This window comes from Artibeus jamaicensis, unplaced genomic scaffold, assembly GCF_021234435.1.
Source record: "Artibeus jamaicensis isolate MK-2021 breed Jamaican fruit bat unplaced genomic scaffold, CSHL_Jam_final contig_415, whole genome shotgun sequence".
In the NCBI taxonomy this organism is placed as follows: domain Eukaryota; kingdom Metazoa; phylum Chordata; class Mammalia; order Chiroptera; family Phyllostomidae; genus Artibeus; species Artibeus jamaicensis.
Genome location: NW_026521823.1, coordinates 41872028 through 41893528, shown reverse-complemented (window position 1 = coordinate 41893528; position 21501 = coordinate 41872028). Strand labels below are relative to the sequence as shown.

Genomic DNA, 21501 nt, shown 5'->3' with positions numbered 1-21501 from the left:
TCCCCAGTGCTTTAGTGGGCTCTCACCTTTTGGTTTCACTTTCTGGTCAGCCGGCCATCTGACCCAACTTCCGACCTAGGCTGCATCCTCCAGGGTCCGTCTCAGCAGAAGACAAACCCCCACTACAGAGGCCACGGTGGGCCAGATGCTCTCCCTCCTGTCCTGGTCTGTAGCACCCAGAGGATGAGAGGTGGTCTAGGTGCAGCCGAGCCAGAGGGCCACACCTAGGATTTGGGCTCTGGGAGACATTCTAGTAATCTGCAAAAAAGGCAGTGGTGCGGGTCCACAGAGGTACTGATCACCCTAGTCCTGCGGCTGGACGCTGGCAGAGCCTGCAGCAGGACAGCCCTTGGTTCCTGCCCCTCCCAGCTGTCCCGCCCATTCTGAGAGATGACCTCTCTGTAAGTACCTGTCCGAGCCTGTGAGTATTGTGGGGTCCCTTTGTGTGAGCGACCAAGACCTAACTGGGACCTACTCTTCTTAAAGCTTGTAAGGCAGTTTCCCAACAACTGTAACACACTATGTTCTCAATTTACAGTTTAGAAGACATTCCAATTCCACAAAGCCGGCATATAGACCTGGTAATTATATCTATTAAAATAGAAGACAATGCCTTCTGACAATTTTGTGTGTGTTCATTCAACATGTGCCTTAAGGTACAAGGTGTGCCGTAGGCATCAGACACAAAGACATCTAATCAATCACCTGCCCTCAGGAGTACTCAATTAAGGAGAAGAAAACAAAAGTATATAAACAAGTAAGAACAATAAAGTTCTATGGTACAAGTCAGTATCCACAGAGTGGGAGGCAGCGCCCAGGAGAGGAAACAGGCCCGCCTCCCTGGGGAGGGGGGAGGGGAAGTACAAATCGGAGAAGGCTTGTTAAGGAAAACCTGAGCCCTGTGGGGAAGGAAGAGGTATTTACTAACCAAACTAGCGGGCAGTGGGAAAGGGATGGACATGAGAGGAAAGGCAGGGCTGAAGAAGGCAGAGCGGAACAGCATGGACGACACATGAACCACGGCGTCTGGCACGTGTCCTGCACCCCAGAGGGTGGGGCTCAACAGGCCTAAGCAGAAGTCAGCGCCGGCCATGCCGGTCTGGTGGGGGAGGCTAGGAAGTTTGTATTGGATCCTGCACTCCAGGAGCTACTGCGGCTGTGTCCACGGACGAACCTCCTAAAACTGTGTGCACAGTCCATGTGCATGAGCCTTTCTTTCTGGAGAGAAAAACACTCCATTTCTTTCATTTGATTCACAAATTACGTAATGATGTAAACAGGCTAAAAACTACTGCAGAACCCCTTAGAAATCACAGAAGGGCTTTAAGCCACAGAAGCACATTAACAGATCCTACGGCACTTTCCAAATTCACCCTGGAGCTGGTGCGGGAGATGGAAGACAAGTACACAAGTTAGAGGAAGATTGGGAAAATCTTCCATGAGCTGGACAAAAACACCAGCAGGAAGGTGGTGGACAGGAAAACAGGCCAAGTTCAAAGGTATGTCAAGTAACTCAGTGAGACACTGCCTGAGTGAGCTGCATGGAAAATGGTACAAGAGAAGGGCTGGTTTGGGGACAAGGGCACCAAGTTCGCTTTGGTGCACACTGAATTTTCGAACGCCTACGGGTTGTCCAGGTGGAGACATACAACAACTAGTTGGATACCCAGGTCTTAAATGCAGAAAGAGGTATGGACTGGAGACACAAAGTTGTACCCGCACCAAGCAGTGGGAAGGATGGGGAGGGAGCCAACATCGCAGGGAGTGTGCAGAGGGGCTAGAGTTTGAAAACACAGGAAACACAACCTACTGTTTTCACATTACAAAGTATAGAAAATAAAGCTCAGTAAATCCTCAATCTTATTTGTATCAACGACTCTCAGTGAGGGGTTGGGAGGGAAGAACTCTGTACCCCCATCACCATCCCCACCCCAAGCATGACGACCAGAGGAAGAAGCAGAGAAATATTTATTTCTCAGGAGACATGATATGAAAAAGAAATACAATTAGAATTCAGGGCAACACTAACATTTCAGGGGTGGCCAAAAGGTGAGAAGCTGGCAGAGGACAGTGGCAGCCGAAAGCTGGGAACAGACCAAGATGGAGTGTGCCCAGGAGTCAGTAGGGGCCAGAGTGTGGGCGGAACATCTGAGAGGGAAAGCGCCAGGGTCCCATGGTGGCCGCACAGGTTGGGGTGAGTGGCACGGTCAGTCCGCTCTTCCAAACACAGAGCACTGTGTGCAGGAAAGAAAGGACAGAGGCTAAAAGGAGCGACGGGGCTAAGCGCTCACTTGCTCCGTTCTCCTTCTGGGCAGGTACAGAGACTTAAGCACTTTTACACTTTAAAGAAACACAGAGCAAGGGATAAACTGTGCAGTACAGTTCCAAAACAGAAGGGGGAGAACACAGCAACTCAGGGTCGAAATGGAAGCTTTAAAAAGTCTCAGAATTGCCATGGTTGGGCGGAGTGTTGTCCATCCAGTAAACTGAGAAGTCCCGGGTTCAATTCCGGGTCAGAGCCCGCACCTAGGCTGTGTGTTCAATTCCTGGTCCAGGTGTGCACCGAAAGGCAACTGACCAATGTTCCTCCCTCCCCGCCCCCCAACCTCCTCTCTAAAATCAATAAAGATATCCTCAGGTGAGGATTAAAAAATAATAAAACGATATATAGCCCTGGCTGGTTAGCTCAGTGGATTGAGCACGGGCCTGTGAACCAATCGCGGTTTGATTCCCAGTCAGGGCACATGCCTAGGTTGCAGGCCAGTTCCCAGCGGGGGACACATGAGAGGCAACCATACATTGATATTTCTCTCCGTCTCTCCTTCCCTTCCCCCCTAAAGATAAGTGAATAAAATCTTTAAAAAAAAAAAGATATATAGTAATTTATGCCACCCACCTCAGACACACTAATTTAGAATGTCCTGGTAATGGGAAAAAACACAATAAAGATAAAATAATAGGATGTCATACCTACATTATATTCCTTACCTACCCTTAGAACCGTGACAGAGACACATTACAACTTAATGTTTAATTAAATTAATTCAGGAAGCTCTTTGTTTTTAGGCCATTTCTTTCCACTATAATAAAATTACAATGTAACAAGATTATTTACTACTCCAGTAATATGGAGTTGAACAGATCTATAATCCTGGTTTGCAAAGAGAAAAATAAAAATCTAGATATCTCTGCCGCAAATCAAAACTTGTCATTTAAAACATTAACAAAGTTGTGTGGTTACCAGACCTCTAGTCTCAAAACTCAATGGTGGTCTGAGTAGGGAACTTTCTTTGAAGTTCCACAAATTAACATGAATCCAATAACTATTTTTTAATCCATGCTTTATTAGCTCCTACAGAATTCTAAGACTTTCTCCAAAATAAAAATAAAAAATTCTAGTGAAATTACAACCCACTCCCCCAGCTGAGAAATGCAACTGAGCAAGCTGTCATTTTAAAGCTCACCAATCTCTACGTATTCTAACACAGGCCACCCCTTTCCAACTCAAACACACCCGACCAAAACCCTATAGTTCACCCCTGGCTGGTGGGGCACATCAGACTGCAGCTTGGGCCTCTGAACTTCAGGGTTGCCAGTTCCATTCCCATTGGGGCACATGTGTGGGCTGTAGGGCAGGCCCCCACTTGGGGGTGTGTGAGAGGGAACCAATCAACTGATGTCTCTCTTGCACATGATGTTTCTCTCCCCTCTCTCCTTCCCGTCTCTCTAAAAATAAAACCTAAAGAGTTGCCAGGGAGCAGTTTCTCAATCTGCTGAGATTTTGGCTTCCATGCAATTGTCAATTTGGCATGAATAAACTCATAAAAACTTAAAAATCAATCAATCAATCAACAAAAAAGAGCTGCCTGGAAATGCTCTCACTCATCAGCTAGCACTCACTCTCCCCACAGACACACGAACACAGACTGACTTTCACAATGGATTCCTCAGGTCCCGGATGGGTGCCGAGAGCTGGTGTCGCAGGGAGGCCGGGTTCAGCCACTTCTGCACTCCCAGGTCCCGGCCAGTGAGGAATGAAAGCACGTGCCTAAACAAAAACCTGCACGTGAGTGATCACGGCAGCACTGTGTGTGTAACAGCCAAAGCATGGAAATCACTGCCCATCGATTGATGGATACAAGAACATAGTAGCTTCACACAGGGGAAGAGCATGTGGCCGTGAAATGAGATGAAGTGCAGACATGCACCACAGCCTGGCCGAGCCCTGAAAACACTGTGCTGAGGCCCTGGGCCCCAGCTGGGCGTGAGTGAGAGGCAGCCAGCAGATGTTTCTCTCCCTCCCTTCTCCTTTCCGTAAAAATAAATAAAGTCTGTAAAAGTTATGCTAAGTAAAAAAGTAACAAAGTCCACATATAATTCCCTTTATATGAAACCTCCAACCAGAATCTGAGACTCTACTGAGACCAGAGTAACACAGTGGCTGCCCAGGCTGGGAAGTGGGGAGACTGGGGGTCAAGAGGGGTTGCTAAGGGGGCTGGGATTCCCCTTGGGGTGGTAAGAATCGTGGTGATGGCTGAACACTCAGAGAAAGCACTAAAAACTACTAAGTTGTGCAACTGGTGAGTTGTGTATGTTAATTATATCTGAATAAAGCTATTCAAAATAGTTCTGAGAAATCTATAATATACATTAAGAACCCTTAGTGACCAATTACTTGGAGTAAAATATAAATCAAAGTCATGTTTTAAAAAGTGATAAAAATAGAACAGCAGTACTTGATAATTGTTGAAAACTTGTTTTGTAACTTGGCCAGGTGGGTTTAAGGGGTTTGATTCCGGTCAGCAGGGAGCCCGGGGTGTGGGCTGGATCCCTGGTCCCGAGTGTACAGGAGGCAACTGATCAATGTTTCTCTTAAAAACAAAAGAAAAACCACTTCAATAAACATATCCTCGGATGAGAAATAAAAAAAAAACAAATAACTAAAACTTGTTCTGCAGGTCTACGTTATTGGGTAAGAGACACATTTTTTAGGGCGATGACTATCACTGCTGTAATCACTGTCTGGATGTTTGGTAAATACTACCCCACGTGCTGGTGATCTCGTCTTGTCTGGACTGAACTGGCTGGACTCAACCTTACAGAGCCTCCCACGGAATTCAGCTATCAGGGTACAACCCTCCACAAGACAAGAAGTCATTGGGGGGGGGGGGGGGGGGGGCGGGAAGAATGCTGGGACCAGTACGAGACCAAACAAGAGTAAAAGAGTTAAAAAACCCCTGATGGCCTATCACCAAGAGGAGGTGCTTCATCAGGCTGACTGTTTCCACTTTGCAGGTGTACATGCGCAGTGGCTGCGTGGCCAGACCTCCACTAGCCTTTGCTCAGTTTTCCGGGAAACTAGAAAAGAGAGGCACCATGAGGGTGTGGCCGCAGGACAAGCTGAGGCAGAGAGAACGTGACGGTTCACGAGCAGCCTCAGGGGAGCCTCACCGGCTTCCAGGCTGGTTTGCTCGACAGCCCACGGGGGGCGGTTTACCGCCTCCAGGCGGAGACGGCGGGGTCCACTGGGTCAAACGCGCTCTGGTGCCGGAGAGGCCAAGGCTGGAGGCAGCGGGCTAGGCCATAGGGTCTCACTTAAGGTCCGAGCCTCGGCTCGGAAGCCTAAGCCAAACAGGAGCAGAGAGTCCCCCCGGAGCGGCGAGTGGAAAGAGGGCTAGGAGGCGTGGACCCGGGGCAGTGTGTGACAGCAATCATTATCATCATCACTGTCCTCATCGTTGATGTCCGCACGTCAGTGCGGAGAGGACAAACGACTCCAAACATTAGGGCTGGCAGGGCTGGCCCAGAACCGCTCTGAACGAACTCCTGCTTCTAACAGAAGAGCGGTGTTTCGGGGTAAGGGCCCCCCGCCTTTCGCCACCCGCCACCCGCTCAGGAAGCCCCGCTCCGCGCGCGATCGCGGCGGGACCTGGCCGGACAAGTCCAGCTTCCAGAACGCTAAGGCGACACCCACGGACATTCCCGCGGCCTCGGAACCGCCGAGCAGCCGGAGGTCCGGCACCATCTCAGGACACCTTCCTGACCCGTGAAAGCCGCCGGTGGAGCTGGTTGAGACCCTGTTGCGCGCGCCCAGAACCCCACTCCCCTCACCTGGCCCTGGCCCAGAGGAGGTGGAAGAGGCGGCGGCGGCGGCACTTATTTCACACAGCGTCCTTCCTCCAGCGGCGCGGTGGCTGCGACCCGCGACCCTAATCTACCGCCGCCGCCATGTTAGAGGGTTAGGTCACCGCCGGCGTGCTTCCGTCACTGCTGGCGTCGGGGTCAGCAGGTGGGGTCGCCCAGGGGCTCCGGAATAGGCGGATTTCCCGAGCGGAAGTACGAGCCATAGAGGTTAGGAAGTCTCTTCGCGCAGATGTGCCCCGGAAGAGCCGGCGTCTCTTCCTGGGGGTCGCTCAACTCTATGATTCCTGGGATCGGCCGAAGTGGTTGGCAGCGGCTGCAAGGAGGCGGGTGGGGCGTTCTACCGCTGTGCTCAGAGAGGGTGGAGACTGCCGTGGTGGGAACGTTGCTGCGTCCACAGAACACGTCCCGTGTCCACAGACTAGCGAGTTGGAGAAGTGTCAGGAGAGCCGCGGAGCTGGCAGCCAGTGGTTGGGGAAGCACCCTTGAAAGCTGGGATTTCTGGGGTGGGGTTGGCGTGGCGTAGAGAGCCGTTTCTCGGGGCGGGGAGACCTTTGTTGGAGCAGAGGCCCTGTGGAGAAAAACGGGGCTGCCAGTACCCCCTTTTTGTTTTGTTCACAGCACCTAGCGTTGGACATATAGTAGACTGTTATGGGAGGTCTACCGGAACCCAGCGTCCTTTGCGGGATTCAGTCGAGAAGGTGTAATATTTAAACCAAGCCAAAGCTAACCTCCGGACCGGATGCCGTGACTAACGACACTCCACCCCGTGCCTGCCAATCAGTGAAGGCCACGACCTTGAAAGGACAGCCCTGGAAAGCTGATGAGTAGTCTCTTGGATCCTCCCAAACCTCTCCTAAAACCCCTGCTTTATAGAACAGATAAAAATTCTTAAGCCCTGGCTGGTGTAGCTCAGTGGGTTGAGCACGGGCCTGCGAACCAGAAGGTCGCGTCGATTCCCCATCAGGGCACATCCCTGGGTTGCAGGCCAGTTCCCAGTAGGGGCCAGTTCCCAGCACGGGATGCACCAGAAGCAACCATATATTGAAAAAAAAATTCTTAGGACAGCGGGCCCAGTTGTGTCTCTCCATCAAAAATCAGAGAACATATCCTTGCGTGAAATTTTTTTTAAATTGATGGAATGACAGATTACATGATACCGGAAGAAAGCAAGGTAGAGATTGGATAACAGGGTGGCTGGCAACATTATTCTGCTGAAGGCAGTTAGAATTTACTTCAAAGGTGTGTTAACGTGGACGGACAGAAACAATAGGGCTTGCTGGAGGCTAAGAGAACCCTTTAGTGAAGAGGTTTTACGCGTGGGGGCGTGGCTACACATCATTTCCTGCCCAGTTAGGAATTTAAGATCGCATCACTTCCTGAGGTTAGTTTCCAGACAACTCCCTTTTTTTACCCACAGTACCTTTCTGTGTTTTTTAATGTCTCAAAAGTTACAATAAATGACAAAGATCAGCACAGTTTTCAAAAAGATCACGTTGGTCTTGACAGTGCCATGTCTGTTTCAAACATTAATTTCATAACATTATACATGTGACATTACATTGCCCCTTTCGCTCTCCAACCCATTATTTGCAGAACACTTAAGTGGTAGGAGGGTCTGTATTAAAAAAATGAATGTCGCCTCACGCTGACCTAGGGATGATGGAGGGGGGCATAAATCCTGGAAATGTCTGGGATGGTGAAGAGTGGAGTTACTAACGCAGGAACTAGCAAGATGAGAGAAACAAACTCATCTGGAGTGGCTCAGTTCATGAGAATACTGAACCAGATGAGGCCCACTTTGTGGGTTTCCACACAGCTCCACTAACTTCAGATGCCGAAATCCCTGATCTTCCGTCTGTTTCACCGGAAAGGAGACTGTTGCAGGAAAATGCGCCAATACATTTGCATATAAAGTGAAGGGACTAGCGCTGGGACATGCGCATGCGCCTAGTCCGGCAGTGGGGGGGGGGGGGGAACGGGACAGCCCCGAGCCTACTCTTTCCTCATTGGGTGGTAGTGTCCACGTGTCTTGGCTACGCGGTCACGTGACAGGAACCGGAAGCTGGGGTTATAAAGCAAAGGAAAGCGGAACCTACGCTGGTTTTTCTTCTGTCTTCACCTCCAGTCCATTATCTCCTTGAGGCGTAAACTCGAGCTCGTCGTGCACCTGCCCAGCCTCGCCGTCGCCATGGCCCTCAGCGATGCTGACGTGCAAAAGCAGGTGGGGGGCTGGCCGTGGGTCCCGCGATGCTGCAACGTTTGTCCCGGGCTGGGCCGAGCCAGGCGCCGGGAGGGTGGGTGGACACGGCCTCGGGCATCCCGGGTGCGCCATAGCGTCCCCGGCCCCGGCGACCTGGCGGCTTGTCTGCGGAAGGAAGTCCTGCCGACCCGGGAGGAGCCCCACTGCTCCTGTGACGGGTGCCCAGTCTCGCGAACCGCCTGCGTGGCCTCTCGGCCCCCACTCGGGTTCCCTTTTCCTTATTCCTGGTGGTGCAGAGCGTGGCAAACACGGATGGAAAGGCAAGGGGAATGCAAGGCTGAGAACGCCCTCTTCCCGGGGCTTTAACCCTGACGATGCCAAGGGCGGAGAGCCGCTCCCGCGGGCGTCGTCGTTCTGAGGTCGCCCACCTGACAGTCGCTGTCACCTTGGAGGGGTCGGCCCGCGAGGCTGTGCGTTCCTGTCCGTGCGGCGCTTAGCTCTCCTCCTCACCTGCGTGCGCCCAGCAGTGTTCGGCATGAAGTAATGAGCCAAGGTCTATGGGGAGGATTGTTACCAAGGTTGTAGATGTACATCAGTTTTGCAAGCAAATAATCAGTTCTGGGCAACTGTGTGGGGTTTTTTTGTTTTGTTAAGAAATGAGCCAGACTTTCAAGTCTGTAGGCAGTAGGAACGTTCAACTGCCTAAGTCTCTCCGCAGAACTTGTCCGGCCCAGAGAGATTCTGAAACCAGGGTCCTTGGGTTTAGGGGTCATGTTGCCAATAGGTTTTATAAAGAAGGGGGTTTAACGCTGCAATTTAATCTCCGCCTAATTTGGAGAACGAAGTGTCCTTCTTTTAGAGGCAGGAAAATTCTGTGACTAAAGCTCACTCGCTGGCTTATGGATATTTTTTGATGAGCAATACAGTGTTTTTTTCTTAGGATGTTTCCATTTCCTTGAAAATACCTTTGAATTTTAGGCTTAACCGAACATGCACATGGAACATTTCTTCTTCATTTCAGCGTTTCTTGTGCTAATCGCAAAGGAAAAAGGGTGACAAAAATGGCCTCTGGAGAATTTCAAGAAAGCTTTCAACAGTCTTACAGATCATTGGGCTTTTCCAATTAATATTTTAAAGGTTTAGTTGATGTTAGGGAAAGAAAAAAACATCGATTTGTTGTTCCACTCATCTGTGCAGACATTCATTGGTTGATTCGTGGATGTATGCTGACTCGCGATTGAACCTACAACCTTGGCTACTGAGACAAGCTCTAACCAGCTGGCTACCTGGGCAGAGCAGTGGACTTTGAACATTTAGCACTGCTGCTCAGGTTTTTACTGCAGGAAAAACTTGACAAGTGGAAAAGTACAGTGCCCTCCTCATACTCTGGTAGTGCAGTCGTTAGGACCTAGTCTCCTCTTACTCTTGCTCCTTCATTTCCCCCCCTCCTTGTTATAACATATTGAAGACTTAGGCTTCCCCAGGAGAAATACAAAGGTAAAGCAGTGCATTTCCTTGGGCTCTAAGTCATAATCACTTTTTTTTCCCTATAAAATTGAAAGAATGAAGACATCTGCCAGGACCCTGCACGCTGCACAAAGCTTCCGGACACCAGTAGATTTTTGTTCCCATATTTCCAGCCGTGAATAGGCCAAGTGCTAAGCACATAGATGTGCCTAGTAAATTTTAGTTTTCTTGACTTCTTTCCCATTGTACAAAATACTTGTGTATATGTGCTTTTTTGTCATTTATGTCACCAGATTGTCAGAGGAATCTGACAACAAAGAATTAAATTAGTGCGTTAGCTGGAAAAAGAAAAGCAGATTCTTCTGCCTTAGGGGTGGAGTTAAATGTCCTTAAGGGGTTGAGTGTAAACAGGCTTTTTTTGACCTGGGTTAAAGTTAGTGCCATTGTGGTATTTATAAACATCTGATTTGATGACTGTATTTAGTGAAACTACTTTTAAAATTCCAGACTGGGTTCACTGAGGCCTCAAACTGAACTTGGGGGAAGCTGCCATTCTCACCTGGCCCCATGCACACAGGTGTGTGGGAGCCGGTCCTTTCTGCAAGGCCATGGGGCTTTCTGTACATGGAACCCTCAAGTAGGTGCCCCAAATAGTTTAAGCCTTGAGATTTTGTTAAGTATTGTGTCACTTTTAAAATAGACTCTGGCCCTGGCCAGTGTGGCTCAGTGGTTTGGGTGCCATCCTGCAAAGTGAAAGGTTGCTGGTTTAATTTCCAGTCTAGGCACAGGCCTGGACTGTAGGTTCGGTCTCCGGTCAGGGCACATGGGATAGGCAACCATTGGATGTTTCTATCACATCGATATTTCTCTCCCTCTCTCTATTCTTCCTTTTCCCTCTCTCTAAAAGTACATTAAATCTTTTTTAAAAGATGTTGGAAGATCAAAAAAGATAAGGCCAAGATTTCAGAGCAAGGAGACTGTGATTTCCTGAGTGCAGCTGCAGTGGACTGGAGAGGGCAGAAGTCAGGTGGACTTGTGTGGGGGGGGGAGCCGGAGGAGTGGATGCAGCAGCGGTGCGGGTGGGTCAGAGGGGCGGAGGCAGAGGAGCTGCCTGGAGGGAGGCCTCAGTGGATCCCAGTTCCTCGGGAGGAGGGTACCCGGTTATTGAGTACTGCGCCTCGGCTGTGTGCTGGAGCGAACTCCCTGTGGGGGGACCCTCTGATTTCCCTTGTGCACAGGGCCTGGCGCATCCCATGGAGTCAGGAAGTAGTTGACTGAATCAGAAAAGATACACTTTCTTCTCTTTTTATACTCAGAAGTAAAATAATCTCTTCTTTTTCCTTCTAGATTAAGCATATGATGGCTTTTATTGAACAAGAAGCCAATGAAAAAGCAGAAGAAATAGATGCAAAAGTAAGATTCCATTTTTGAGATTTAAGAAGTTACAAAGTTTTATATTGTCCTACTTTGATAAACAGTAATTAGTAAAATTATTTAACAATGCATTGCACAGGGTTAATAAGAATATGTCTCATATTGAACATTAAAAACAAAATTTCCTTTCTGACGTTGATTGCTAGTGAGTGTCCTGAAATGTTATGGTACGGATGGAAAAGTAGTGGATGGGGAGAAAAAACACAGTCCTTAGAGGGGAACCCCACAAAATACATGTAGGCTACTGCCCGCGGCAAGAACCTGGAGCTTAACCCCCCCGCCCCCAGCCACCACCCTCCCCAGAGTGCGGGCCGGACTTCCAAGGAAAAGGAAAAGTAGTGACCCAAGCAAGTGAGGTGGGTAATGGCGCAGGTCGCCCTAAATATGACCGGAGGAGGACACTTCCCCTGTGTGGTGTCCTCCCCCGACACCAACCCAAGTGACAGGGATCAGAACCAAATGAAGGGACGTGCTGTGCCACACCGGTGTTCTTCAAAGCTGCCTTGCCCGTGAGAAACAAGGGAAGTGACGGTCACGGGTCCGATGACCATGTCAGTGGTGTCCTGGCTGGTGTTTTGGAGCAGAAAAGGACGTTAAGTAGCAACAAAGGGAACAGTATTCAGGTTTTGGTTCGTGGAAATGGGCTGGTGTTGATTTCTTGGTTTTGACAAATCGTGTATATAAGACGTTCACAAACGGTACGTGAAAGTACAGTCTCATAAATTTGCAACTTTTCTGTAAATCTAAAATCTTCCTAACAAAACTTGAAAACTTAAAAACATTTAATTAAAAACAGTAATGAATGAATTGATTTTCTCATGGAATCCAGCATTCAGACATTAAAATCTATAGCTAACTGTGATAGTTGATTAAAAAAAGGTGTATTATTTTTTTGTTGCTCTTTTGCTTTTTCATTCATTGATGCTTATTGCAAAAAAAATAGATACCTAGGAAGTACCTATGGCAGAAAACGGAACCTCCTGCCAGTTACAAAGGCAAAATTGTGTGACTGCTTCCAGTTGCACATTATTTATACACAGAAAATCACATTGTTCTGTAGGCGGTAACCCAGATTTTCTAAACTCCAAATTTGGCGTTGTTTTCATTAGCTCTCTAGTAAGCAAATGGACTAAATTTAGAATGCCTAATGATTTTTTTATATACAAAATATTCTACCTGATTATATCTTTTGTAACTTTGTTTCTGGGTAGTACGATCCTTGATAAAATTTTCAGTCCTCTGATTCATTATTTATGATGAAAATCACTGGTCTTCCTTTTTGAGTAAATTAAGTAATCTTTGAAGACAAATAACAATACATTTCCTGCTTTTGGTCTAAAATAAGATGATTATAAGCAAGTACTTCTGCTCACCAACTGCTTAAAATAAAACTCAGAATCTGATGTCTTGAATTACTTCATCCCTGGCAGGCAGAAGAAGAGTTCAACATCGAGAAAGGTCGTCTCGTGCAAACCCAGAGACTGAAGATTATGGAATACTATGAGAAGAAAGAAAAGCAGATTGAGCAGCAGAAGAAAATGTAAGTGGGTCCTGGTCACGGCATCAAACTAAGGGAGTGTCACAAAGTCAGTGGGACAGGAGGACGGAGCAGGTGCTCCGGAGCCAAGCAAGTCTGGGTCGTGTCTTAACTGGGTCCTCGCTGCCTGCCTGACCTGGGGCCCACTGCTCAACTTCTTTCCTCGCCTGTGGAAGTGGGAGCCCCAGAGGACTCTGGGGAGCTTACCCTGGAATAACTGATAGGATATTATTTGCTACTTGGTAAGCACTTAATAAATATTTCGTTACCTTTGAGGAGAATGTTGTAGAAATACCTAAGTATGTTTCAGTGGCGTTCTCTTTGAGGTATAGACAAAGAGGTGTTTGTGTGTACAAAGGAAGCTACACATTTCTTTCTCTGCGGGTTTTGGTTTTTATCTGGCACCAATACTGTTTTTCATACCCTTTGCAGTCAGATGTCCAATCTGATGAATCAGGCAAGACTCAAAGTCCTCAGAGCGAGAGATGACCTTATTACAGTGAGTAATTCACCCCTGTCAGTTATAAAATTATAAAATGTTTATTTGCCTATTATAGAGAATATACTAGTTACTGTTCAGTAATTAAAGAGTTCAGTGATTTTTAGAGAGAGCATTTGGTCGGCAGACTGTCACACAGGTCACACACGAGGGAACCATGGGCAGGGCTGCCTGGAAGAGGGCAGAGGGCACAAAGACGCAGTGTGCGGCTGAGAAAGCCCAGAAGGTCAGAGTCACAGTCAGGACGAGACCGGGCTGCCTGCCGCTTGTCCACTGCTGCTCACGGTTATTGCAGGGCTCTCAGCTCTTCATAAAGTGGAGAAGTAAGAGCTGTGTCCAGTTGGGAAAGAAAGAAACAATGACTATTTTTGCAGATTCGTTCATCTACACAGAAAACATTGTGTTTTCTGTGGATGTTGTATCCAAAAAACAGTAAGAATTAGTAATTAGTTCAGAAGGTGGCAGAAAGGCTACAAAGAGAACTTAGAGAAATTAAGTTTTCCTACATTCCAACAGTAACCAATTAGCAAGTAAAACAGAGTAGATCGCTCAACAATAGCTACGAACATTATTTTTAATTTGGGGGAGTGAATGTAACTGACAAGACCTCCATGGAAAAAGCTGTAACACTTGAATAAATGGAAACCATACCATTCTATTGGATGATTAAAGAAACAAACTGACGTTAAAAGATACGATTCTCACTAGATGAATCTGACACGTTTTACAGGAAGACGTTGACTGCTGATTCCCCTCCTCCAAGTTCAATGCCAAATACCAAATGTCAGGCCTAACTAGGAGAGTGGTGTTTCCATCAGTAAAAACGGGAAGTTGGCCCAGTGAGCGGGGCGTCCCACAAAACAAAAGGGCACAGGTTCAATCCTGAGCAGGGCACAGGCCTGGGTTGCAGGTTTGGTCCCTGGTTGGGGGTGTGTGAGAGGCCACCAATGGATGTTTTTCTCCCTCTTTCTCCCTTCCATTCCCTGTAAAAGTAAATAAATAAAATCTTTTTAAAAATAGAATCATCTTGTATAACCGCCTTAACAGCTTACTTTTTGAGTCTATACCACACAAATCTTCCCGTGTTGGTCAGTGTGTCTGTCCGGAACCGACTGCTGGTCTGGGCTGTTCTGCAGACCGGCCCCCAGGGAGCCACGGTGGTGCTACCTGGGACTTGTGTGCTCGGGGTGCACCTGGTCCATCACGCGACTCAGAGGATGCAATGAATGGACACAGCTACGAGCTGTGATGCGGGGCATGAGCTGGTGCTCACGATGCGTTTTATGCCGACTACCCAGGTACAGAGATAACTGCTTTCTCTTCCACTCATCGTAGGACCTACTCAACGACGCAAAACAGAGACTCGGCAGGGTGGTCAAGGATACAACCAGGTACCAGGTGCTGCTGGACGGACTGGTTCTCCAGGTATCTATCTGTATAGGCCAGGTCTACTCCAGTTTATAGCCACAGTACCTAAAAAATTGACAGGCTTGCCCTGGCTGGTGTGGCTCCGTGGATCGAGTGCCCACCTGCGAATCAAAGGTGGTAGGTTCGATTCCCAGTCAGGGCACGGGCCTGGGTTGGGGCACTAGAGGCAACCGGTCAATGTTTCTCTTGCACATTCGGCACCTCGGTGCCTCTTCCCCTCTCTGAAAATAAAATCTTTCTTAAAAAATGTCCAGCTGTGTAGAGGACAGCTCCCTTGTTCCCCTGCCCTGGTCTCCCTTCCCTTGGCTCGGTCCCTGGTCTGGCGGAGAACGGCACTGCATGAGGCGGCAGGACTGTCCGTGGGGCTGGACAAGAGTCCGCGCTCACTGCTCTTTCGTGACTTTTTACAGCGTGGGTCTGAGTGCGTGCAGCCTTCAGCTTTCAGTTCTGAAGCTTCGAATCGGAGTCCTAATTTGATTTCACCACTAGACTAGTATTCCTCGCTTTGACTGCTGGGGTTCAGGCGAGAGGCTGTATACACTTTAACCCTTTACTGCTTGGCTGTGAGTCCTTATTTTACTTACACCAGTTACCCAGTTGATTTGAGGTGTGGCTCCTGTAGAAATTCTGTTTTCTTGCCACCTGAGCTTTGGGTGTGTTTTTCTGCTTGGTGACATCGACACCATGTTTTTACGTCCTCCCTTTTGTTATATGCTGTTTTTTGGGGAAATCTACACTGTTTTTTCAGAACCAGAGGGGAGAATCCGAAAAGCGCTGTCTTGCTGTTGCCTGACTTTACAGCGTGTTTTCCCACTGACCGCACCCACTTGTGTTGCAGGGGATGTACCAGCTGTTGGAGCCCCGGATGGTGGTTCGTTGCCGGAAACAGGATTTCCCTCTGGTCAAGGTAAAGAGCTTGGAGAAAGACCCTTTTTCGAGGGAATTGGGTGCACGCTCTGAGAGATGGCAGTGTGCCCACGGGGAAGAGGGGCCCTAACACGTGTGGCAACTTGGCCCCATGCGCTCAGCCTCTGATTTCCTCGAGGGGCCACACTGCCTCCCGAGTTGGCCCCCACCTCCTTCCTAGAGACTCGGTGAGACCCTGATCTTCTGCAAACAGTGGTGGGCTGCACCCACTAGAACTGGGCAGGGCCGGCCCACTGCTCTCGGCCAGCGAGGCCTGCCTCCAACCTGACATCTCCTACCTGGAGGGGTGCTGGGCGCCAGAGAAGGGCGGTCAGCAGCGCAGGCACACGCAGCTCTGGCCCTGGGGCTGCTTCCTGCCCTTTCCAGGAGGGGGGGCACCACAGCCTGTGGTGCGAGCTGCTGGCCGGGACAGGTGCACCACGGTTGTGACGGGAGGCCGGTGAGCCCCAGGCCCGGGTGGACGCCCTCGCCCAGGTCTGTACCGTCGAGTGGCTCTTCAGGCAAAACCTTCCACGCAGCTGGCTCTCAGGTCACGGTGTGAGTGCCAAGGCCTTCATCTCCCCTTTCTTACAAACTAGTACATTCACTCTGCAGGATACCTTTTCGTTCTGTGACTTGTCTCCCCAAATTACTAGTCTCCTAGAAAAGGAAAGGTACAGGCCAGGCGGCCTAGGTGTGCGAGCCCCTTGGCCTGCACGGTGGACGAGGGCACCGTGGTTCTGCACTGTGTTGGTGACGTGGGTCCATGGCCTTGTCTGGGAGCCCGCGCGGCAGGGAGGCAGACACACTGGGTGGCTCCTCGCGCTGTGGCAGCAGGTCCGTGCTGCCTGCCGGCCTTTCCCAGGTGACGCAGGCATGTCCCTGGGTGCCCGAAAGTTTCTCAAGGCAGACACAGTGGCAGTGTCCCTGCGTCCTGAGCAGCTCTCCAGGGTGGCACTGCGTCAGATTCGAGGGGAGGGAAGACAGGCACCGACCTGCTGAACCGCTGACACAGTCAGAGCAAAACGTCCAGGTTCCTTTAAGATGTTATTTACATTTGCATTGGGTTGGACAAAAGTCCATTATGATTGTTCGGTGCGATGGCTCTAGCAGTGCTTAGTTGTCTTTAACTTCATTTGAAACGATGTTGCTGTCACAATGCAATTAAAATTGACTAAAAACTCACCAAAATTGGTGAATTTTTGTGTAGCCATTTTAATATTGAAGATGGAAGAAAACATGCAACATTTTTGGCACATTATGTTTTATTTCAAGAAAAGTAAAAATGCAACTGAAATGCGAAAAAAGGTTTGTGCAGTGTGTGGAGAAGGTGCTGTGACTGATCAAACATGTCAAAAGTGGTTTGTGCAGTTTCTTGGTGCTATTGACATTGTGGCCAAGTAATCCTTTGCTGTGGGGCCGTCTCATGCATTGGAGGATGCTGAGCAGCAGCCCTGGCCCCTGCCCATCAGAAGCCCGTAGTGGGAGATGGCTGACAGGACAGACTCAGCGTCTCCGAATCAGTAAAGCTAGGGGTGAAAATGAACAATGTGCTTTTCATTTTATGGAAAAAACTAAACAGACTTTTTGGCCAGCTCAATGCTGAAGTGCTCACACTGTTGTTCAGAGATTGGACTTTCCACTGTTAGGTGTTTTATCACACTGATTACAATACTGTAGTTAAAAGCTCACTTCCATCTATAAGAAAACTGATAAAATGACATAATAAAAAGTTAACAACTTTAAATGCACAGTTGCTTTAAGTGCACAGTGCTGCGTAACCGTCACCACCATCTCCTCCAGTTTCATGTCCCTGGAGTGAAGTTCTGACGCCATTAAACTCATTGCCCAGCCCCCAGACCACCTGTCTCTGTGGATTTAACTACTGTTGCCGCCTCCAGCAGGAGGGTTAGCGTTAGTCCTGCTGTGTCTGGCTCAGTTCCCTGTGTAGTGTCTCCCTGGTTCATTTGGTGCCCAGCAGGCGACCAAACCCCCTCACTCAGGCTCAGTCCCGCGCACCCACCACACTCCGGGTCATCCAGTCAACAAAGACACCTGGGTCCTTTCGGCCGCTGTGACTACTACTGTGCTTGTGGGGGTGCGAGTCCCCCTTGGGGCCTCTGCTTGTCCTTATTTGGATGGCCCAGACCTAGAACTATGGGACCACATAGTGACTCCGTCCAGTTGTCTGTGAAACGGCCCCACTTTACCACAGCAACTGCACCATTTCACACTCCTCTCCTAGTCTCCTGTTCTTACCTGAAATACAGAATGCTTGCAGTGTATGGATTTTTTGAATATCTGCTTCACAGTTTCTGCTAAGACTGGTTATTTTCTGCGTTTCCAGGCTGCTGTGCAGAAAGCCATCCCCATGTACAAAATCGCCACCAAGAAAGATGCTGACGTCCAGATTGACCAGGAGGCCTACCTGCCCGAGGAAACGTAAGGAGCTTTTCTGCTTTTCACGCCTGCCTCCTGCTGCGAGCCAGGCCCTCAGCTGGGCCTTTGTGGAGGTCATGTTGTCCGGGGCACCCTGGTCTCTGCCGGGCCCTGCGTGCTCGTCTGAACCACGGGCACCCTTTCCAAGTCCAGCGTCTGAGGGTCCCTTGGTTCCCTCCGCAGAGCAGCAACACCGTTCTCAACCAGTTGGCAAAGCTGGGCCCAGACCCCGTTCTTTGCTAAGTGATGTATTCTCCCGCTGAGGGGCCTCTGGCAGCAGAACGCAGTCGTGTGTCACTGGTGGTGAGGGTCCCAGGGCCCGGCCCTGCAGACACCACAGCCCTTCTGCTGACTGGGGTGGAGGGACCTCTCCCCCGCCCCCACTGGGGGACACCAGCAGTGCAGGTCCTGGGCTGCAGGGCTGAGGACCACGTAGTTGCTGTGCTGTCGGACCTGACGCGGACCCTGGGACAGAACTAAACCCCATCTGAAGTGGCTCCACACACCGGCTTTCTGTGTCATAAAGGGGTGGGTCGGGGGAGGGCTGGGTGACTAAAGGGCTCCGCCCACCAGGAGGTGCACAGGTCGGGCTTGAGCCTTACTGCTGGGTGTGGGTTGGACTCTGCCACATGCCAGCAAGGTCTCCTTGATCCAGTGTGTGACCTCACAGAGCCTTGATCTGCTCAGTCCATCTGGGCGATGACACCTGCCTCTCGGGACTCTGGGAGCTTAGATGACGTAAGGTCTGTGGCCCCTCCCACACACCTGGCGTGGGCTTGGGTCTTGCTGTTCTTGCTTCTCCTCCCAGGACATTGTCACTGCTGTGGCTGTCGGGCAGATGGAGCGCTGAGTCGGGCTGTGGTAGAGAAGGGGTGTCAGTTAAGACCCCTGAGCAGGGCCTGAGCGTGAGGGGCCCTCCTGCTTGGAGTTTTAAATACCACCATTTTACTCCGCAGCTTTGTCATTTTATTATTAACTCTGTAAACCTGTCTTACCTGTAACGCTGTGAGGACGCCTGATGCGCAGTGGGCACCCAGGAGATCCCTGCACAGGGGTCTCACCCTTCCCTCGCTGTCCACTCTGCTCGGCAGCAGCTCCAGATTTTCAGCAGAGAACTAAATATCCCCCTTGGGGACAGTGGAGCCTCTTCACCACTGACAGATGGAACAAAGGACTGGCAGGGAAGGAGGGGAAAGAAGATACTGGGGTCACAGCCCATTGAAGTCCTCCAAAGAAAACCTGCGAGGCCTATCCCAGCCTTTGTCCCACAGCCTGCTGTCAAGGCGACGGTGACACGGCCAACGGTTTCCATTCCCCAAGGCTCCCGTGATGGGATCTGACCCGTCCGCCCTCTGAGTGCCGGGAGACAACAGTAACCCGAGTGACCAATGGCCGAGGCAGGACTTCCCAGTGTACACAGGACTTTGCCGTATTAGTACCCCTGGTCATCAGCAGTTGTGCCTTCAGGAAGCAGACAGGACTCTGTGCATTTGCAAACTGGGACTGTGGCATCCACCTTCTGACCTTGCAGGCTGCTGGTGGGAGGTTCACTCTGGGTGGTCCAGGAAAGCCCTGTTGGCATGTCCCTGGTGAGCGATGGGGCCACCAGCTCCACCCCTTCAGGCCTGAGGAGCCTTTTTTATTCCAAGCTGTCACTTATGTTCACTGTCCCCTGTGGTATTGAGACACCCCACACCCCAAACGCTCCTCCAGGGGAACTGAGAATTGTGCCGTGTGTCTGCCTGCCTCAGCCCAGTAAAAGTGGTCATTCCTCTGTTTGCAGCGCTGGTGGAGTTGAGATCTACAATGGGGACCGTAAAATAAAGGTCTCCAACACTCTCGAGAGCCGACTGGACCTCATTGCCCAGCAGGTGAGTGGGGGCTTGGGACTGCCTGCTGTTCGGGATCTGTTGCTCTCTGTCCGCACTTTGACTTCTTAAAAGGTATGGGATCAGCGTTTGGGGGTCGCAACAATCCCCAACCTTTATGGCACGGAGGGTAGGGGTGCAGACGCAGGAGGTGGCTCTCAGGCAAGTTTTGCTCGTAGCCTGGGGGCCCTGACTTACAGGAGGGAGGATTTGAGGTCAGAACTCGGGTTTTGTTTATCAGGGTTGACTGAAGTTCTTTGTCAATCAAGAATGGTGGGAGCTGAAATAGATTGTGTTTAAAGAGATCACTGTGGGGCTCCTGGCCCCCCCAGCCCCACGTTTGCACCAAGTGAAGACGTCTCCAAAGAGACAGCAGGTGTGGTTTGGAAGCGCCCGGTGTCGCCCTGTGCAGGTGTCTGGCGCACGTGGACGGGGAGCGGCACCTGCTCACCTGACAGCTGTGCCTCGGCAGGGCAGCCAGTTGCTACAACTGGACATTTTCCTTTATTTTTGCTTAAATATCCAAAAGAAAGTCCAGTTCCGTGGTCACGCTGGCTACGTTTTGGGGGCACAAGACCACGTGTGGCTCGCAACTGTGCTGAGCGTGCAGCCTTAGGAAGTCGGGGTTGGATCCTAAGAGATTTTCCATTGCCGCGAGGAGCCCCTCGGCCCAGCTTGCACCCCCAGCTTTCCGTGTGGTCTGTGGGTGTCAGCGAGTGTTCGTGGAAGAGACTAGGTGGCCCAGAAGGTGAAGACGAGGAAACGCAGCTGTGGGTGGGTGCCTTCCCCACATCACCGCGGCTCCTTCCCAGCCAGGGAGGGCCACGACCTGCCGTCTGAGGGACGCGGTGCGGTCCACCAGTGGAGACCCGGGGTGCCGAGCGCACGCTGCACTGCACAGATGACACAGCACGAGCTGCACCCCGAAGCCCGTGTGAAGTCACTCGCCAGGGTCACCCCCATACACTCAGTTTTTTTGAAGGTGCCGTTCTTCCCAGGTTTCCCAGTCGACTACACTATTTACTAACAACGTTACTTCTTCACAGATGATGCCGGAAGTGCGCGGAGCCTTGTTCGGTGCGAATGCCAACAGGAAGTTCCTGGACTAGGCCGGCTGCAGGCGGGCGTGTCTGGTCGCTGAGGCCACAGCAGGCCAAGGTGTCCTCTCTGCTGCTCCAATCGTCCCTGTGTGTCATATGCCCTTCGCCGACTGGTGACAGTCACTAGGATCAGGAACCTACCTCTCGCTTCTCGGAAGGGATCACAGCTCTCCGCTGGTCCCGCAGCCTGGCGGTGAAGGAACGGGTGGTGGTTGCATGGGCCTCGCCGTCTTCGCTCTCCTCTGCTTCTAGTTACCTAGCGCCCCGGTCCTGCATGGGGCCTCCGCTCTCCAGGCCTGACCTGCGGGTGGAGGGGCTCCACCTGCACGTGTGATGTAAAATCCAAGCCTGGAGGCTCTATTTATTAAACAAAAGGTTTATGTTGTAATTTATTATGCAAGTGAGTGTGGTTTGAGGGAATAGTTTTTTGTGCGGAACCTAGAAGAGCTACCATTTTCTAGCTGTCCAGCATCTGCTGA

The 21501-nt window shown here is 50.4% G+C and overlaps 2 protein-coding genes across 5 annotated transcripts in view; one reads left to right on the top strand and one right to left on the bottom strand.

The window, feature by feature from the left end:
• Positions 1-6794, bottom strand: part of BCL2L13 (BCL2 like 13) — a 46031-nt gene extending 39237 nt beyond the window's left edge. The window contains exon 1 of one of the 4 annotated variants that reach the window (XR_008391681.1): positions 6112-6794. The gene's annotated coding sequence lies outside the window, so the exon portion shown is untranslated. The remainder of the gene's footprint in view (positions 1-6111) is intronic. The other 3 variants (XM_053665582.1, XM_037138669.2, XM_037138667.2) reach the window with 3 other exon arrangements.
• A 1412-nt stretch (positions 6795-8206) lies between these two features.
• Positions 8207-21414, top strand: ATP6V1E1 (ATPase H+ transporting V1 subunit E1). Its single transcript, XM_037138678.2, has 9 exons — positions 8207-8365; positions 11159-11224; positions 12676-12785; positions 13215-13281; positions 14617-14706; positions 15548-15616; positions 17963-18057; positions 19838-19925; positions 20969-21414. The coding sequence occupies exons 1-9, from the start codon at positions 8333-8335 to the stop codon at positions 21029-21031; spliced, it is 681 nt and encodes a 226-aa protein (XP_036994573.1). The 5' UTR covers positions 8207-8332; the 3' UTR covers positions 21032-21414.
• The last annotated feature ends 87 nt before the right edge of the window (positions 21415-21501 follow it).